Source organism: Anguilla rostrata, chromosome 14 (assembly GCF_018555375.3).
Source record: "Anguilla rostrata isolate EN2019 chromosome 14, ASM1855537v3, whole genome shotgun sequence".
In the NCBI taxonomy this organism is placed as follows: domain Eukaryota; kingdom Metazoa; phylum Chordata; class Actinopteri; order Anguilliformes; family Anguillidae; genus Anguilla; species Anguilla rostrata.
This window is the reverse complement of record NC_057946.1, coordinates 22,866,059-22,881,643: the sequence shown is the minus strand read 5'-3', so window position 1 is coordinate 22,881,643 and position 15,585 is coordinate 22,866,059. Positions and strand designations below refer to the sequence as shown.

The following is a 15,585-nucleotide window of genomic DNA, read 5'->3' as shown; positions in this document are numbered from 1 at the left end:
CTGCTTTGTTGTGCCCCATCGGCCATTCGGGCTCAAAATCGCATTACCGGGGGGAATGTGAGGGCAAATTTGGGTCCTCGCTTTTTCAGCCCTCTAGGGGTGCGCTTGTGTATACATTCAGTGGCTAAACAAATCTGAGCAAAAGTTCCTGTAGTCCGTCCCCATGTGAAATAATAGAGTAAAAAGTAATAGTACTTGAAGTGTAATTAAAGTTTATATAAAGTATGTTTGGTATAGTAGTTCATCACGTGGGCCAGTTCTCTGGTACATAATGAGTATGCAGGTGTGGAACCCACACATTACTGATGATGTGGGTATAGAATGGGGATTTGTGCCTGATGAAATGAATGGTTTGTAGAACCTTGTCCTGTATGTGTAAGTGCTTCATATGTCTGCCGTCCTCCACCCAACCAAATCTGTGTTTGGGGCAGGAGGCCGTGCTTGTTAGAAATCCTAGAGCCTTAAAGAGGAATTCCTTCCAGAAACTGAATGCACTGCCCGTTAGAAACCTGTGTTCCCTCAGACGGAGACCAGGGCTGTGTCCGAATCGGCACACTTGCCTACCGTTGAGTATCCAACTCCTGTGTGACCTGCATACTCAATAGTAGGCGAGTGTGCCAATTTGAACATGGCCCAGGAGGGTGCTTGTGTGGGTGTCTGTCCTCTGCAGTGATCTGCACTCCTGAGTGCATGCTCGTCGCTGCCTCGCTTTGTTTCTTAATTGTGTCGGAGTGCATAGTTGCCTACGGGCAGCTTTACCTTGACCATTGACTCCAGTAGTGCGCCATTGTGTTCAGTGTTGCCACGGCTTTGAAGGAAATTATGCGTTTCACCGCAAAGGGAATTTAATGTTTAGGCATGGCTAAATCCCCTACCCCCCCCCCCAATCTCCCCCCAGTCATCGGCAGAGGAGGTGAACAGATCACAAGAATTCAGCTGGAGTCGGGCTGCAAGATTCAGATCGCAGCAGGTACGTCCAAAATGAACACCTGTGGAAACGGCATTACGTGAGCACAAACCTGGCCAAGCTTTTATTCTCTTACAGCTGCCCTTAGTGTTTAACAGGAGATCTCACTGCACTTGTGTTTTTTCATTTATCCATTTGTGACTGATATTTACCTGAGCAGCTGTGAGGCACATCATATGAAAATGCATTTCATGCAGTGTAGGAACGTGCAGTAAATGCAGTGTAGTAACGTGCAGTAAATGCAGCGTAGGAACATGCAGTAAATGCAGTGTAGGAACATGCATTAAATGCACCTTGTGAACCTGTTTTAAATGCAGTGTAGGAACATGCATTAAATGAAGCATGGGGACGTGTATTAAATGCGGCATTGGAACATGCAGTAAATGCAGCATAGGAGCATGCAGTAGATGCAGTGTAGGAACATGCAGTAAATGCGGCATTGGAACATGCAGTAAATGCAACATGGGAACATGCAGTAAATGCAGCATAGGAGCATGCAGTAGATGCAGTGTAGGAACATGCAGTAAATGCGGCATTGGAACATGCAGTAAATGCAGTGTAGGAACATGCAGTAAATGCACCATGGGAATATGCAGTAAATGCAGTGTAGGAACATGCAGTAAATGCACCATGGGAATATGCAGTAAATGCAGTGTAGGAACATGCAGTAAATGCACCATGGGAATATGCAGTAAATGCAACATGGGAACATGCAGTAAATGCGGCATTGGAACATGCAGTAGATGCAGCGTAGGGACATGCAGTAATGCACTAGGAAATGCAGTAATGCAGCTGAGGAACATGCAGTAAATGCGGCATTGGAACATGCAGTAGATGCAGCGTAGGGACATGCAGTAAATGCGGCATTGGAACATGCAGTAGATGCAGCGTAGGAACATGCAGTAGATGCAGTGTAGGAACATGCAGTAAATGCAGCGTAGGAACATGCAGTAGATGCAGTGTAGGAACATGCAGTAGATGCAGTGTAGGAACATGCAGTAGATGCAGTGTAGGAACATGCAGTAGATGCAGTGTAGGAACATGCAGTAGATGCAGTGTAGGAACATGCAGTAGATGCAGTGTAGGAACATGCAGTAGATGCAGTGTAGGAACATGCAGTAGATGCAGTGTAGGAACATGCAGTAGATGCAGTGTAGGAATGTACACTGAGCAGTCTGTGTTGTCCCAACAGACAGCGGGGGCATGATGGACAGGCCCTGCACTCTGACTGGGAGCCCGGATTGCATCGAGTGAGTGGCTTTGGGTCTGAAGGGGGGGGGGGGTGTTGAAATTAAACAGAAGAAAGTTTTTCATGAAAAATGCACACACACTCACACTCGCACACACACAGACACAATCTCACACACACACACTTTCTCTCTCACACACACAAAAGTGAAACCTTTTTTATTGCATTGTGTGGATGGGTGGAGGTGTAAATATTGGGGATGAAGCCTTGTTTTGATTGGTGCAGGTGTAGTGTCTGGGATGAAGCATGGTTTTGATTGGGTGAGGGTGTAAGTGTCCGGGATGAAGCCTTGTTTTGATTGGTGCAGGTGTAAGTGTCTGGGATGAAGCCATGTTTTGATTGGTGCAGGTGTAAGTGTCCGGGATGAAGCATGGTTTTGATTGGTGCAGGTGTAAGTGTCCGGGATGAAGCCTTGTTTTGATTGGTGCAGGTGTAAGTGTCCGGGATGAAGCCGTGTTTTGATTGGTCCGCAGGCAGGCGAAGCGGCTGTTGAGCCAGATCGTGGAGCGGTGTCGAAACGGCCCCGGGTTCCACAGCGAGATGGACGGGAACAGCGCCGTGCAGGAGATCATCATCCCCGCCTGCAAAGTGGGCCTGGTCATCGGCAAGGGCGGGGACACCATCAAACAGCTGCAGGTGCGGCCTGCTGCCCCACTGCCCTGCGCCTCTGTCCACCGCCCCACACCCCCCTGCCCCGCACCCCAGAACTGACCCTTCCCACTGCCCCGCACCCCTGAACTGACCCTGCCCACTGCCCCGCACCCCTGTCCACTGCCTCCTAAAATGGTGTCGCTCTTTGAAATTTAAATTCACACATCTGATTAGATGAAATGTGTTTCCTTCACTGAAAGAATGTGCGGATTGTTCTAGCGGTACACTTCCGTAGTAAAAACAAGCTGCTGCTTGATGAATGTACGTTGGGTGGTGTGTGTTAATGGGATTTACAGGAGAGGACGGGGGTGAAGATGCTGATGATTCAGGACGGGCCCATGAACACGGGAGCTGACAAACCCCTCAGAATCACCGGAGATCCCTACAAAGTGCAGGTGGGTGTGCTGCGTCTCCCGGGGCAACCACAAAAACGCCAACAACGAGTAACTCCTCCGGATCAGGAGGAGAGACTGGAGCAAGGAGCAAGTTTTTCACCAATGGCGCAATATCTGTATTCACCAATCAGATGTCTGTTTTGCTAAGCCTTTCCTCCCTCAGCGATTGGTCGGATGAGTTCATTTCCTGTTGGGAGAATATTCTTGGATAGGGGGCCATGGTCAATGACAGGAAAGGTGTAGCACGTACACATCATGTGGGGTGCAGCACTAGAACCCCCCTAAAACCTCCTAAGCCGATAATTGGTCTCTAAACTAAGGCTCTTCAGTTTCACCTGTGTTCGGTGCGGGCCTTTGTTCCAGCCGAGCAGTCACACACCCAATTCTCCTAATTTGGGTGCTCGTCAAAGGGTAGCGGTTGATTCGTAGAATCAGGCGTGTCGTTGCTTGGTGCGAACAAAAGCCTGCACCCACGCCGTCCCTTTCTAGTTAGGCTCGAGGCCCCCTGCTCTAACCCCCCCCCCCTTCTCCCCCTCTGTCCGCAGCAAGCGCGGGAGCTGGTGGTGGAGATCATCAAGGACCAGGGGGACTTCCGGCCCGGACGCAACGACTTCGGCTCCCGGCTCGGAGGCAGCAGTATAGACGTAAGAGCCCGGCCCTCCCCCGTGACCTTTCACCTTTCGGACAGCCCGTCCGTTTCCGCCTGGTGGGGGGGGGGGGGCTGCCCGCGCTCGCCCGCGGCAGGAAGGAGCTTTTCCCTGGCATGAGGGCCTTTGGAAAGGGCAGTCCTGTAGGGCGGTGCGGAGGTAGTCTGAGCCCTTCTTAGTCAGCAGCGAGGAAACCAGTATTATGAGATGAGTCACCCATTTTAGATCTTCTTTTGACTGGTCGCCTAGTTTCACAAGCATGGGGAAGTAGGTTTTTTTTGTGGACAAATTTAAGGTACAGTTCACAGCTTGAGCAACAGATGTCAGCTGGGTTGGGGGGGGGGGGGGGCCTGGGGGCTGTGCCCTGGGGAGGTTGAGTGTTTTATTGGGTGTGGCAGAAAAACCCCAAACCAAAAAAACTTTGCCTTAAATGGAACATTCCATTCGATTGCTGTGACCGTTTTGCTTTTTCGGCCACCTAGTGGTGAACGTGGGTTACTGCCAGAGCCAGTTGGCCTGTGAGTGGCTGTAGTGTTTCGGAATAATCGTTCTTCCGTTCGCTCAAAATCCCAGAAATAAAAAGCGAGGTGAAGGTGGTACTTCCTGTTGATTATTTCCTGACACGCCCATTTTCCCACAAACCCCGCCCCCCTCAGGTGGCCGTTCCAAGGTTCGCGGTGGGGATCGTCATCGGCAGGAATGGGGAGATGATCAAGAAGATTCAGAACGACGCAGGTGTGAGGATCCAGTTTAAGCCTGGTGAGCTATTTTTTTGGGGGGGGTGGTGGGGGTCGTTGCTTCACCGAAGGGAAAGGGGGGGTCACTGGGAGCACATTCCATGGAGTTTCGGGAATTTCCATTGGGAATCTGGGATCCAGTAGCCTGGGAATTTGGGAATGTCGGAATTCTGAAGTAAAATATTGTTGTTATTGTTTTTTACCCACGTCGGTATCCATGGTTACTTGTTGGAATGAGAGATGCTGTATCAGTGGGATTTAGCTGGCAGTGCTTTCACTGCTTTGAGCACAGTCTCAGTGCTCTTGTTAGAATTATATTTTTCTTTTCGGTTATGGCACCAGCCTGTAGTGCACAGATGAGTCCCATGGTCTTGGATCGAATCCGGACTGTGCCACTGCCGACTGTGGCCAGTAGCTTCATAGGGCTACATACAATTGCATTCGCTATCTTGCAACCCCCTGCAGTCGACTGGGTGCCCGCAGACTGCGTGCTAAAGCCGCTAAGGGAAGGTCTTCCTCCACGACTGCCCTGTGTTAACTTGGCTGTGCTTTGTAATTTGGGGGGGGGGGGGGTAAGCAGCGAGTGTTGAGTTTAAATGACGGTAGTGTTCAGGTTGAAGGCCCAGTGTGTGAGGAAGCAGAGAGCTCCTGAGATTGAATTGGCCGGTTAATGCTGATCAGCTCCCTTTTTCTCCGCCCCCCCCACCCCCCCCCCCCCGCCCCACCAGATGACGGCATCAGCCCCGACCGAATCGCCCAGGTGATGGGGCAGCCGGAGAGGTGTCAGCACGCGGTCCACCTGATCAACGAGCTCGTTCACACCGCACAGGTACGGACGCGGGGAACCGGGGAAACGTTCTCACTCTGCGTTTAAAGACTCCACAAAATGGCTGCTTGAGCAGAACTAGCCTCCGTGTGAAAACACATCCGCTGTTGCGTCCTCCAGCGTTCGGCTGGGCGGGTTTGTCAACAGGCTCAAACGCAGCCGTAGCATTGGCGGTTTACACCCCGGACCAATACGTTACGCCCGAGTTTGGGCCACCGTGAACATAACGACACCGCCCACCGAACGCAGAAGGACGTAGACGAACATAACAACACAATATATATTTGTAATATATATAAAATATATTGACTGTGCTCCATTTATGTATGCACAATTTAGTTGTCACCATAAATGGTTGTCACAGCAAGCTAGTCGAGATCAGATCGTCAGATTAGCTGTAGCCGCTGTTTGCGCTAGCTTTAGTCGCGTCTTTCCCCAAAGCAAAATTCTAAATATATTTTCAATATATATTCAATAGGATAAAATAGGATTTAAAAAAAGTCAGCTGCTTACTTGAGGTGAGGAGTCATGCCCTGCAGAGTTGTGTTGCTCCTGGGAAGACGACCTGTAACCTTGGTGTGACTCTCCCTAACATGTTGCTCCACTGTGTCTCTCCACTCTTCCCTGAACATTTCGGTCTATTTAGCAGATGCCCAAACTGGGAACCTACATCCTTTAGGACACAAGCCCAGTCTCTTAACCATTATGCGACACTGCCCCCAAAATTTAGCATTTGGTTGGAACTAGCAAGGACGGTCAGAGGTGGTTCGTCCACTTGAATGCGACGTATTCACTGGTTGGATACGCGGCAGTGGCTTGATTGGCAGGTTGGGTAAGCCCCGCCCCCCCCTCTGACGCTTGTCACCCGCGCAGCCCGTCTCCTCCCAAACCCGTGCCAGGTGGCCGCTGGACGGGGCCACCCTCGCCTCCCCTTCGGCCGGACTCGAACCCCTGTCCCTCTGGCTGGGCGGGGGGGAGCTCCTCAGACAGGCGTACGGTCAGGTAAACTGCCCTCAACTGACTGCCTAAACCACCCCCCCCCCACCCCCACCACCACCCACGGTGCCCATTTCTGGGGTTTCGGGAACACGGTCGCACGCTTTGACCCTCGGGGGGTCGGTGAGCTCCACGTGGTGCTACACGGGTCACTTCCTGTCGCGGTTTTGTTTTCCTCCCCTCTTCTCCCCACCGAAGGATCTGCTCTCACGAGCGTGAACTCCGGAAGCCTCTGCCTTCTAGGTGGAGGCTCGGTCGAGCGTTGGCCAGGCTGCCGGACTTGACAGTAAATTGGCGGACGTTTCCTGACTGATTCACCATGGTTACAGCCGCTTACAGGTGTAATGTGCGGCCCCCTGTGGTCCTGCTGAGTGACTGTGTAACCCTGTGCAGCGCTGTGTGCACAGCCCCGCTGAAGCACTAGCGCAGGGTAACTGTGCCATACCTCTAGGTTACCTCCGTAACGAGCCCCAAAATGGAGACCGGAAACTGAGTATCATGACCTGAATCCACAAAGGTTCCACAGCCGCCATAGAAGGCCGGATGGAGTGTTGTGGGCGGGGGATGGGGGAGGGGTACCGAGCCGCAGTCTGGAGGGGTGAGTCCAGACTGCGGTGTCTAGACGGAGGAAGGTTGCTCCACCGCTCGGGGGGGGCAGTTCACGTGGGCAGGAATGGGGCACTCTACAGACACCGCTCGAGTTTTTTAAATGCAGTTGGGGGGTTTGTGATTGTATGTGTGCTGATTTTTTTTAAACGTATTTTGGGGGGGTTGTGACTGTATCGGTGCTGATATTTTTCTTTTTCCCGTGCTCTGTTTCCTGCAGGAGAGGGACGGATTTGGGGGCCCCGCCGGGCCCCGGGGCCGGGGCAGAGGCCGCGGGGAGTGGAACATGGGGGCGCCGGGGGGGCTGCAGGAAGTGACGTACACGATACCCGCTGACAAGTGCGGCCTGGTGATCGGGAAAGGTACGCCGGCCGCTGCCCAGCCCTGCTCCTGGAGGTCTGCCATCTTGGCTCGTCCGGCTCATGTGCTGTTCTAGCGCTCTGATGGACCTCACGGTTCGGTGCCGAGTCCGGATTGGCTCAGTGTTGAGTCCGGATTGGCTCAGTGTTGAGTCCGGGTGGGCTCAGTGTTGAGTCCGGGTGGGCTCAGTGTTGAGTCCGGATGGGCTCAGTGTTGAGTCCGGATGGGCTCAGTGTTGAGTCCGGATCGGCTCAGTGTTGAGTCCGGATCGGCTCAGTGCCGACTGTAGCTGCCCTGCAAGGCAACGCTAGGCCTAATCATGCAGCCTTGCCCGGATGAGCCAGGGGTGCTGGAGCTGCCGGATTTGGACTGTCGTTGTTCATCCATTGCACCTTTTATGGAATCTTAGTCTATTTTTCAGAATTTTTTCTTTTCACAAATGTTTCAAATTTGTTTAATTGCAGAATGTGAGGGATGGGGTCATTTATGGAATTACATCAATCTTGACTCTTGTTTTTAGCTGTTGCTTCCTTCTTGAAGCTTATTGGAGGAGGTCCTTGACGCTTTTGGCTGTGAGGTGTTGTGCTTGTCCCCATGATGGCTCTGGAGGTTGCTATTGGGCTGTGAGGTTTTGGGGTACTGACCCAGCGTCTCTCTCTCTGCTTCTGTCTGTTCCCCCCCCTGCAGGTGGGGAGACCATCAAGAACATCAACCAGCAGTCGGGGGCGCACGTGGAGCTGCAGAGGAACCCCCCGCCCAACACCGACCCCAACGTCCGCATCTTCTCCATCCGGGGCACCCCCCAGCAGATGGAGCTCGCTCGTCAGCTGATCGACGAAAAAATCGGGGTACGTTTACCGCAAGGCTGCCCCCAACTCTGTTCCTGGAGATCTGCCGTCCTGTAGGTTTTCATTTCAACCCTGATTTGGCACGCCTGACCCTACTAATCAGCTCTACGAGACCTCATCTGTTGAATGAGGTGCGCTTTGTTAGGGTTTGTAGTGAAAACCTACAGGACAGTAGATCTCCTGGAACAGGGTTGGGGTGTGGGGGCAGGTGGGGGCAGCCCTGGCGTTCAGGTTCCCCGCTCCCCGTTCCCCGCCGCTCTGTCGGGATGTGAGCAGCAGCGCCCCACGGTGGCCGCAGCCTTCCCTGCGCTTCGGTGCTCGGGGGTAAAAAGGCGGCGTTGGGGTTGCCGGGCGGCCCGTCCTGTTAAAGCGCTGTCGGCCCTCCCCGTGCTCCTGGTTACCGCCGTGCGGGTCGCTGGGTTCCCTCATTCGCTAACCCCTCCCCCCGTCCCCTCCCCCCACAGGGCTCCGGGCTCAGCAGCAGCAGCAGCTTCGGTCTGAACCCCTTCTCACAGGGTCCCGCGACACCTCACCAAAAGTACGTGCCCCCCGCCCCGTCTCCTGTCTCTCTGCTCAGTGTGTGTGTGTGTGTCTCTCACTCTGCTGTCCTGAATGTGTGTGTGTCTGTTTCCTATCTGAAGGCCATCCTGAGTGTGTGTGTGTGTGTGTGTGTGTGTCTTTGCAGTCCTGAGTGTGTGTGTGTGTGTGTGTGTCTCTCACTCTGCTGTCCTGAATGTGTGTGTGTGTGTGTGTGTCTCTCTCTCTCTGCCGTCCTGACTGTGTGTATGTGTGTCTTACTCTGCCGTCCTGAGTGCGTGTCTCACTCTGCCGTCCTGAGTGTGTGTGTGTGTGTGTCTGTTTCCTGTCTGACTGCCATCCTGAGTGTGTGTGTGTGTGTGTGTCTCTGTTTCCTGTGTCTTTGTTGTCCTGAGTGTGTGTCTCTGTGCTGTCATGAGTGTCTGTGTGTGTCTGTTTCCTGTCTCTCCAGTCTGTCTGTCTGTCTGTCTGTCTGTCTGTCTGTCTGTCTGTCTGTCTTTCCTGTCTCTCTCCTGTCCTGAGTGTGTGTGTGTCTCTCTCTCTCTGATGTCCTGAAGGTTGCCATGTCTCACTCTGTTTCCTCTCTCTCTCTGCAGTGGACCTCAGACCTTCATGACTGGCGGCTGGGGGACAACATACCAGACATGGCAACCCCAGGGCCAGCAGGACCCCAGTAAGTGAGCCCCCAAAAATCCCCAAATATCCATACCTGTACTTGGGGGGGGGGGGGGCGGGGTGAATCTGGCCTCAGTGCACGAACACAAAAAAATCCCCACATATCCACAGCTAAGGCAGGAGACCTGTGAAAGGAGGGGGGGCAGGGATGAATTTCCAAATTGTTGGAAGCATGGCCAAATGATCTGGGGGGGGGGGGCTGTGCCTTTACTTATTCCCCAGTGTAATATCCTCAGCCCTCCCCACACAGCGTGCAGCTTCTGACAGTGAGCAGACTGAATGGGGGGGACGGGGGGACTCCCCAAACAGTTCTCTAAACGCAAAGGAACTCATCGTACCAGACTCCGCTTTCCTTAAGCTTCCACTAACTCATGCCTTAAACTAAACTCTGCAGCTTAAAAACGGTCTGCTGGTGCATCCCATTCTCAAATGGCGGGGGGCGTATGGGGGGGGGTCTACGGAGCATAACCTGCACGGATTTTTCTCAGATTTTGGTGCGGTTAAGTCTTTGGGGTCTTGAAGGCAAGAATAAGAGGAAATAATAAATGGATCTGAACTCCTGATGCAGAGGCTGTTTCTCAAACAGTGGTATCTGTATTTGGTTGCAGGTCACAATGGATCCCAGGTGGGGCAGATGGATTATTCCAAAGCGTGGGAGCAGTATTATAAAAAACTAGGCAAGTGCCACGGGCCATACCCCCCCCCCCTCTGTCACTGACTCCGTACCCCCCCCTCACACTGCATCTGCCTAAATCTGGGGTCCCCCCCCCTCCTGGTCCCAGAGAGCCTGCTGGGGGTTTCTGTGTTGTTCAGTACTTAACTAATTAACTGCTTTAATTATCTTTAATTAACTCACCTTGCCTGGTTTCTTTGACCTGGATAGTTTTCTTATTTGAAGGCAATAACTGGGGACATATCGGTATGAGATGTTTTTGATGGTGGGATGGTAGTCTGAGGACATGAGTTTCACAGTTTTACGATTATTATTATTTATTATGCGACAATATGGATGGAAAAAAACCCGTGCAATTTATAAATTAACTTTTTATTGCATTTTTCACTGTACTTTTGGATCTGCAAATAAAATGCGTGAGCCTACTTTATATTAGGGATGCTATAAATTTGTCCATTCATTGATTGTCAGCCCAGAACATGTCTAATTTTCAATTAATCTGAAATAGGTTCGCCATCCCCCCTTCAAATTATTCTAAACAAAAGATTGCCAAATGTTACCTTGGCTACTGCTCTTAATGGGTAGCAGAAGGGGCGGGAGGGACTTTTCGTTCGCTTCGCTTGCTGTCCATTGAAAGGATGGCCAGCTCTCAAAAGAGTGCTCTGTGGAGTGATTTTTCAAAGCGCCGTAGAAACACTGTTCATGGCCAAATGTGTGCTGCCAAATTCTTTGCGTACCACCCGTCAGCGTTTCTGGTGCTAACCCACCTATGAACCAAACATCCGAGCCCAGGGATCACAGCCAAAAAAGCACCCACAGGGTTCCCACTCGTCCTGGAAAACCTGGAAATTTATCGACTAGTCTTCCAGTCATGGAAAACACCTGGAAAATGAGAAAATTTACAAAATGTCCTGGAAAATTGTAGGCTAGGCTATAAGTCAAGCTATTAAACAGTATATTCAGAGCTGAGTTTGCATATTTTTCTGTATTTTTCCTGTATTTTTCTCTGCTTTCCTCATTTTTATTAGCTGCTGAGATTACATGGCAGCACACAGTTTTGAATGGTTATGGTACTTGCACATTGCCCCCTCCCCCCCGAAGCGCTAACATGTTAGGGTTAGCTAAAGTAACGTTAGGCGATAAAGCTGTGCTTAAAAATCTTGTGCTGCTCGAAGTGGTGATTATGGGAGATGCACCTGCACATGCGTCCCACCAAACGTCCCTCTCAGGTCTTCCCTGAGTCAGTGAGTGAGTGACCACAATTTGCCATGCATAGCCCGCCGTGGGAAAAAACGATTAGTCGGTAATTGCCCTTTTCAAACAGCAGCTAGTCTGCGGTCAGAAATGTCGTTCACATCCCTACTTCATATGACTTTATATTTACCATTTAAATAAGGTGGGGGAGAAGTAGGTACATTTTAGCAATGCCGTATCCCCGCATAATCAGCTCAAATGAAAATGAAAGTACCACTCAGAGTACCGTGCTTCGCCGTGAACCGGATTGATGCACGAAGCACGTTGTACGTGTCGTCAGCCACTTTTCGCCTGAATGTTTTGCAAATTGGATTAGGCCTCTGGCACTCCCGCACAAACGAGCCTCTGCCAGCTCGCTTCACGCAGAACAACAAACCGCGAGAGGAGTGTTGCCTGGGCAACGTCGATCGCAGTGCCTGCAGAGTACGCAGAGTACTGTAGCTTCTAAAATTCTTCCGGTTTGAAGACTGCGACGTTTTTTAAGCCCGGTTCGCAGTGAAACGGTTTAAATCGTAACTTCTCTGGCGAAAACAAACCAGGAGACCCCTTTGGCCCTCTAAGACCAAGATTGGGGACTTTAACAAAGGTACTGAAATTTATTTATGGACTTCCTGGGTTGTCTCGCCCCCTTTCTCCTGCATAACTGTTGAAGTATTTATTAATGAGGTGTTGGTTATTAAGATGTCATTTTACGGGCGATAATCCACGAGCTCTTGACGATGAATAGAGTGATTAAGTGGGGATAGTGTAGCGCAGTGGTTAGGGAAGGTTGCAGGTTTGATTCCCAGGTAGGACACTGCCGTTGTACCCTTCAGCTTTGTACCTAACCAGAACTGCTTCAGTATATACCCAGGTGTATAAATGGATTGTATATATAAACTGTGCAAGATACTCTGGATAAATGCCTAAAATGTAATGGGGAGGGGGGGATTTCACAAAGCAGGATTACTGACTTAGTTGTGTGATTGTGCTGAGTAAAATCCAGAACAGCTCTTTTTACTTCAGTCCATGTTCCAGATTTGGGAGGGTTCCGGGTTTTACTCAGTGCAGCTATCCAGCTAACTCGGTGATCCTGCTGTGTGAAGCGGGACCCTGACAGGCCGTCCAGGCGGCCCCGTTAAACCCTATTGGTTGCTCAGGGTGTCCTGTGCAAGCTGCAGCCCTGCCGCATTGTGTCTGTTTGTTTCTGCAGCTTGTTTGCTAACCGGCTGTCGCTCTGTGTCCCCAGGTCAGCAGACCCAGGCCCAGAGCAGCGGCTCTGACTACAGCAAGGCCTGGGAGGAGTACTACAAGAAGCAGAGTGGGTACCTGCCCTGCAGGGATGGGGGGGGGGTCCCCCACCCACCCCCCTCCTCTTATTTAAGCACTGGAGCATGTGCATTGCACAGGGGGGAGTGTGTTGTGCTTTTTCTCGTTATGTTTCTGAAAGGGGTCGTGCACTCTTGCCTCTTGCCTTCATACAGATGATTTGACTTCTCGTTCATTCTGCTCCTCTTTAATTATTATTATTATTAGTAGTGGTGTTTTATGCGAGTGGTGTATGTGAGGAGAGGGGTGTGTGAATGCTGCAGGGCCAGATGCAGTGGTGCGTTTTCAGTGGCGCATGCAGGGCGTTTCGCAGAGAGGAGCGAGCAGTGCTTTATTTATTTTGCCCTGCTCCCCCCCCCCCCCCCAGGTCAGGCCCCCGGGCCCGGCTCCCAGCAGAGCTCCCCCCCGGACTACAGCGCCGCCTGGGCAGAGTACTACCGCCAGCAGGGGGCGTACTACGGCCCTGGCACCCAGCCCGCACAGGCCCCCGGCCTTCAGGTACAGCCCCCGCCCTCCTCCCCCCCCCCCGCCCTTACCTGTGTACTTGGCATCACTGACTTCTTTTCTCATGTTGGTCCTGGGAAAGTTGTGCGCTGAGTTTGTTTGGCTGGGCCGCAACAGCAGGGCCAGCCCTACAAACGCGAATGTCTGTGACTGACTGACTGACTGATGAAGTTACACTATTGGTCGGCCGGATCATGTGTGTTAGGTTCAGCCATATACTAGGTTTTAACCTGGTCTTGTTTGAATTGTCAGTGTTCTCTCTGTTCCATCCTCACTTAGTAACTGTTTCATTTACTGTTTTTTGTTTTTTTTGTTCCAGGAACATTAGAGTGGATTCCCTTTAGTTGAAGATTTTTTTTTTTTTTTGAATCGCTGAGAGGATGAAAAACAAAACCTTTTATAACAGAGGTTTCTAGATTTGCAACGCCTTGAAGACTTTTACTTTTTTTCTTAGTGAGAAACACTAGCTGTAGAACGACTTATACAATTAAAAAAAAAGAATAAAAATATTTCTAAATCAGGAACATTTAATTGTTACTAAATACTTGTGTACACCATTATTTGAATGGACAATTTCCGGGATCCCTTTTGGATTTGAGTGAACTGTTTTGTTTTTCAAATACTTTTTTTTTTCTTTTTTTTTTTTTAACTGAAATATGAAAACACCAAAACGTACCCCGGAATTGTAACATTTCAGAAAAACGCAATATAATCTATTTTTTCTAGTTCTGTTGCAATAAAATCGTAATTAATGGCTTAGCAGTCTTGAGCACATTATTGTCCTTGTTGTTTTTTTTTTGTCATGAAAGAACAGATGTTTTAAGAATATGTAAAGAAGTGTTGTCTTTTACTTTTACATAACGCATTTTAATTCAGTGAGACGAAACTGTGATATTTTGTTACAGGAAAAGGGTATTCTTTTGTTACAAAATACCAGGGGTGTTGTCAAAAAATGGCAGTAAATTCCTAATGTAATTCCTGTTTCTTGGCTTTGTGTTCTGTTATTCAGTATCATTTTTATTGTACTTCTGGTTTAAAAAAGGTGCAATATCTTATTTCATTTTTGAAACAAAGATGGATTCTAATATTTTGACAAACGTTAACTTGTAGTTTCTTAGATTATTTTTTTAGGCATTGAAAATGTAATGGATAATTTTTTTAAATTACAGTGCTCTGGCATGGGAAAAGGGGGGGGTATTGCATTTTGCGAGATTTTTTTTTTTTTTTTTTGCCTTTGCTATCTTGTTAAACTATGTATGTATGATCAAATACTTGACTAAATACTTTATTTAAAATATATATTATATATGATTAAATCAAAGAGTTTTTCAGCAAGTCATTTTCACAGGAGAAAAACTGTCCCTATGCTCTGCGTTCTTTTCATACTGAAAATGTTCAAAGATGGTGAATGTGCTAGTTGAAATTCGATGTTGCATCTTGCTTGTGTGGACAAAAATAAGCGATGATAGAATTTTTTTATGTGTACTCTGTGCTTCAACCTCAAGACTGCTAAGCTTCAATTGGATCCTACCTGTGTAATGATTAATAGTAGTTTTTTATATTCTAAGTATTGAGATCAAAGTTGTCTTATTTGGTACCGGCCAGATCACTCTATGCCCCAACCAGTACACACTGTGGACTCTCTTTCAGTCCAATGCTAATACCTTTTTAATTATTTTTCTTTCTACTATGTGTGATCTAATGTATGTATGATTGATTAGTTACAAAATGAATCTAGTATTAACTGCATTGCCTAATGAAAAGGGATATTATAATTTCAAAAAAATGTTTAATTTTAGTGTTTTTTTTCCTCATGTACAGATAACAGTGTATTAAAAAAAAAAAGTCGAAAGTAACTGTGTTTCTGTTGAAATGTTTGGGGAGGGGGGAGGAGGGTTTTGCTTTCTTTTGGCTTGGTTTTAATTTGGGCACATTCCAATGTGTAATTTTGTCATTTGTGAGTTGAAATCAGGGCTCCTTGGGTTGATCCAAGACTTATAAAGGCAATCTATCCAGTATACTGAAGATATATTCAGAATTTCATGTTCTCAAAAATAAAAATGTTTATTCCCTGTAGATATTCTATCCATTTCGTTCTCTAAAAAATTGTCCGCACGTTTCTGTTTTTATGGGCGTCTAGGGTCTATGATATGTGTGTTATAAAGCAGTTATTAACTGCTGTGTGCTAAAGAACTTCAGATTTTCTTGCTTTTTTTGACATCATTACCCTTGTGAGATTAAATTTGAGTTTCACAAAGTTGAACTAGCTCGTCCGTTCCTTAGGTATTTCAAGGAGGGCGGAAAACTCGTGATCGGCAGCGATATTATACGACTTCAATAAAAAAAATGTGC

General features: G+C 49.1%; 1 protein-coding gene across 5 annotated transcripts in view; it reads left to right on the top strand.

The window, feature by feature from the left end:
- fubp3 (far upstream element (FUSE) binding protein 3) overlaps nt 1–15,309 on the top strand; it is a 33,852-nt gene extending 18,543 nt beyond the window's left edge. Inside the window, exons 5-20 of one of the 5 annotated variants that reach the window (XM_064307032.1) lie at nt 899–970; nt 2,160–2,217; nt 2,690–2,852; nt 3,164–3,262; nt 3,808–3,906; nt 4,566–4,665; nt 5,372–5,475; nt 6,346–6,474; nt 7,295–7,436; nt 8,122–8,282; nt 8,747–8,820; nt 9,416–9,492; nt 10,103–10,171; nt 12,650–12,721; nt 13,097–13,227; nt 13,553–15,309. In XM_064307032.1, the coding sequence (XP_064163102.1) occupies nt 899–970; nt 2,160–2,217; nt 2,690–2,852; nt 3,164–3,262; nt 3,808–3,906; nt 4,566–4,665; nt 5,372–5,475; nt 6,346–6,474; nt 7,295–7,436; nt 8,122–8,282; nt 8,747–8,820; nt 9,416–9,492; nt 10,103–10,171; nt 12,650–12,721; nt 13,097–13,227; nt 13,553–13,561 (1,559 nt within the window). In that variant the 3' untranslated portion in view covers nt 13,562–15,309. Of the gene's footprint in view, nt 1–898; nt 971–2,159; nt 2,218–2,689; nt 2,853–3,163; nt 3,263–3,807; nt 3,907–4,565; nt 4,669–5,371; nt 5,476–6,345; nt 6,475–7,294; nt 7,437–8,121; nt 8,283–8,746; nt 8,821–9,415; nt 9,493–10,102; nt 10,172–12,649; nt 12,722–13,096; nt 13,228–13,552 lie in introns of all 5 variants that reach the window. The other 4 variants (XM_064307031.1, XM_064307034.1, XM_064307033.1 and 1 more) reach the window with 4 other exon arrangements.
- Nucleotides 15,310–15,585: the final 276 nt, after the last annotated feature.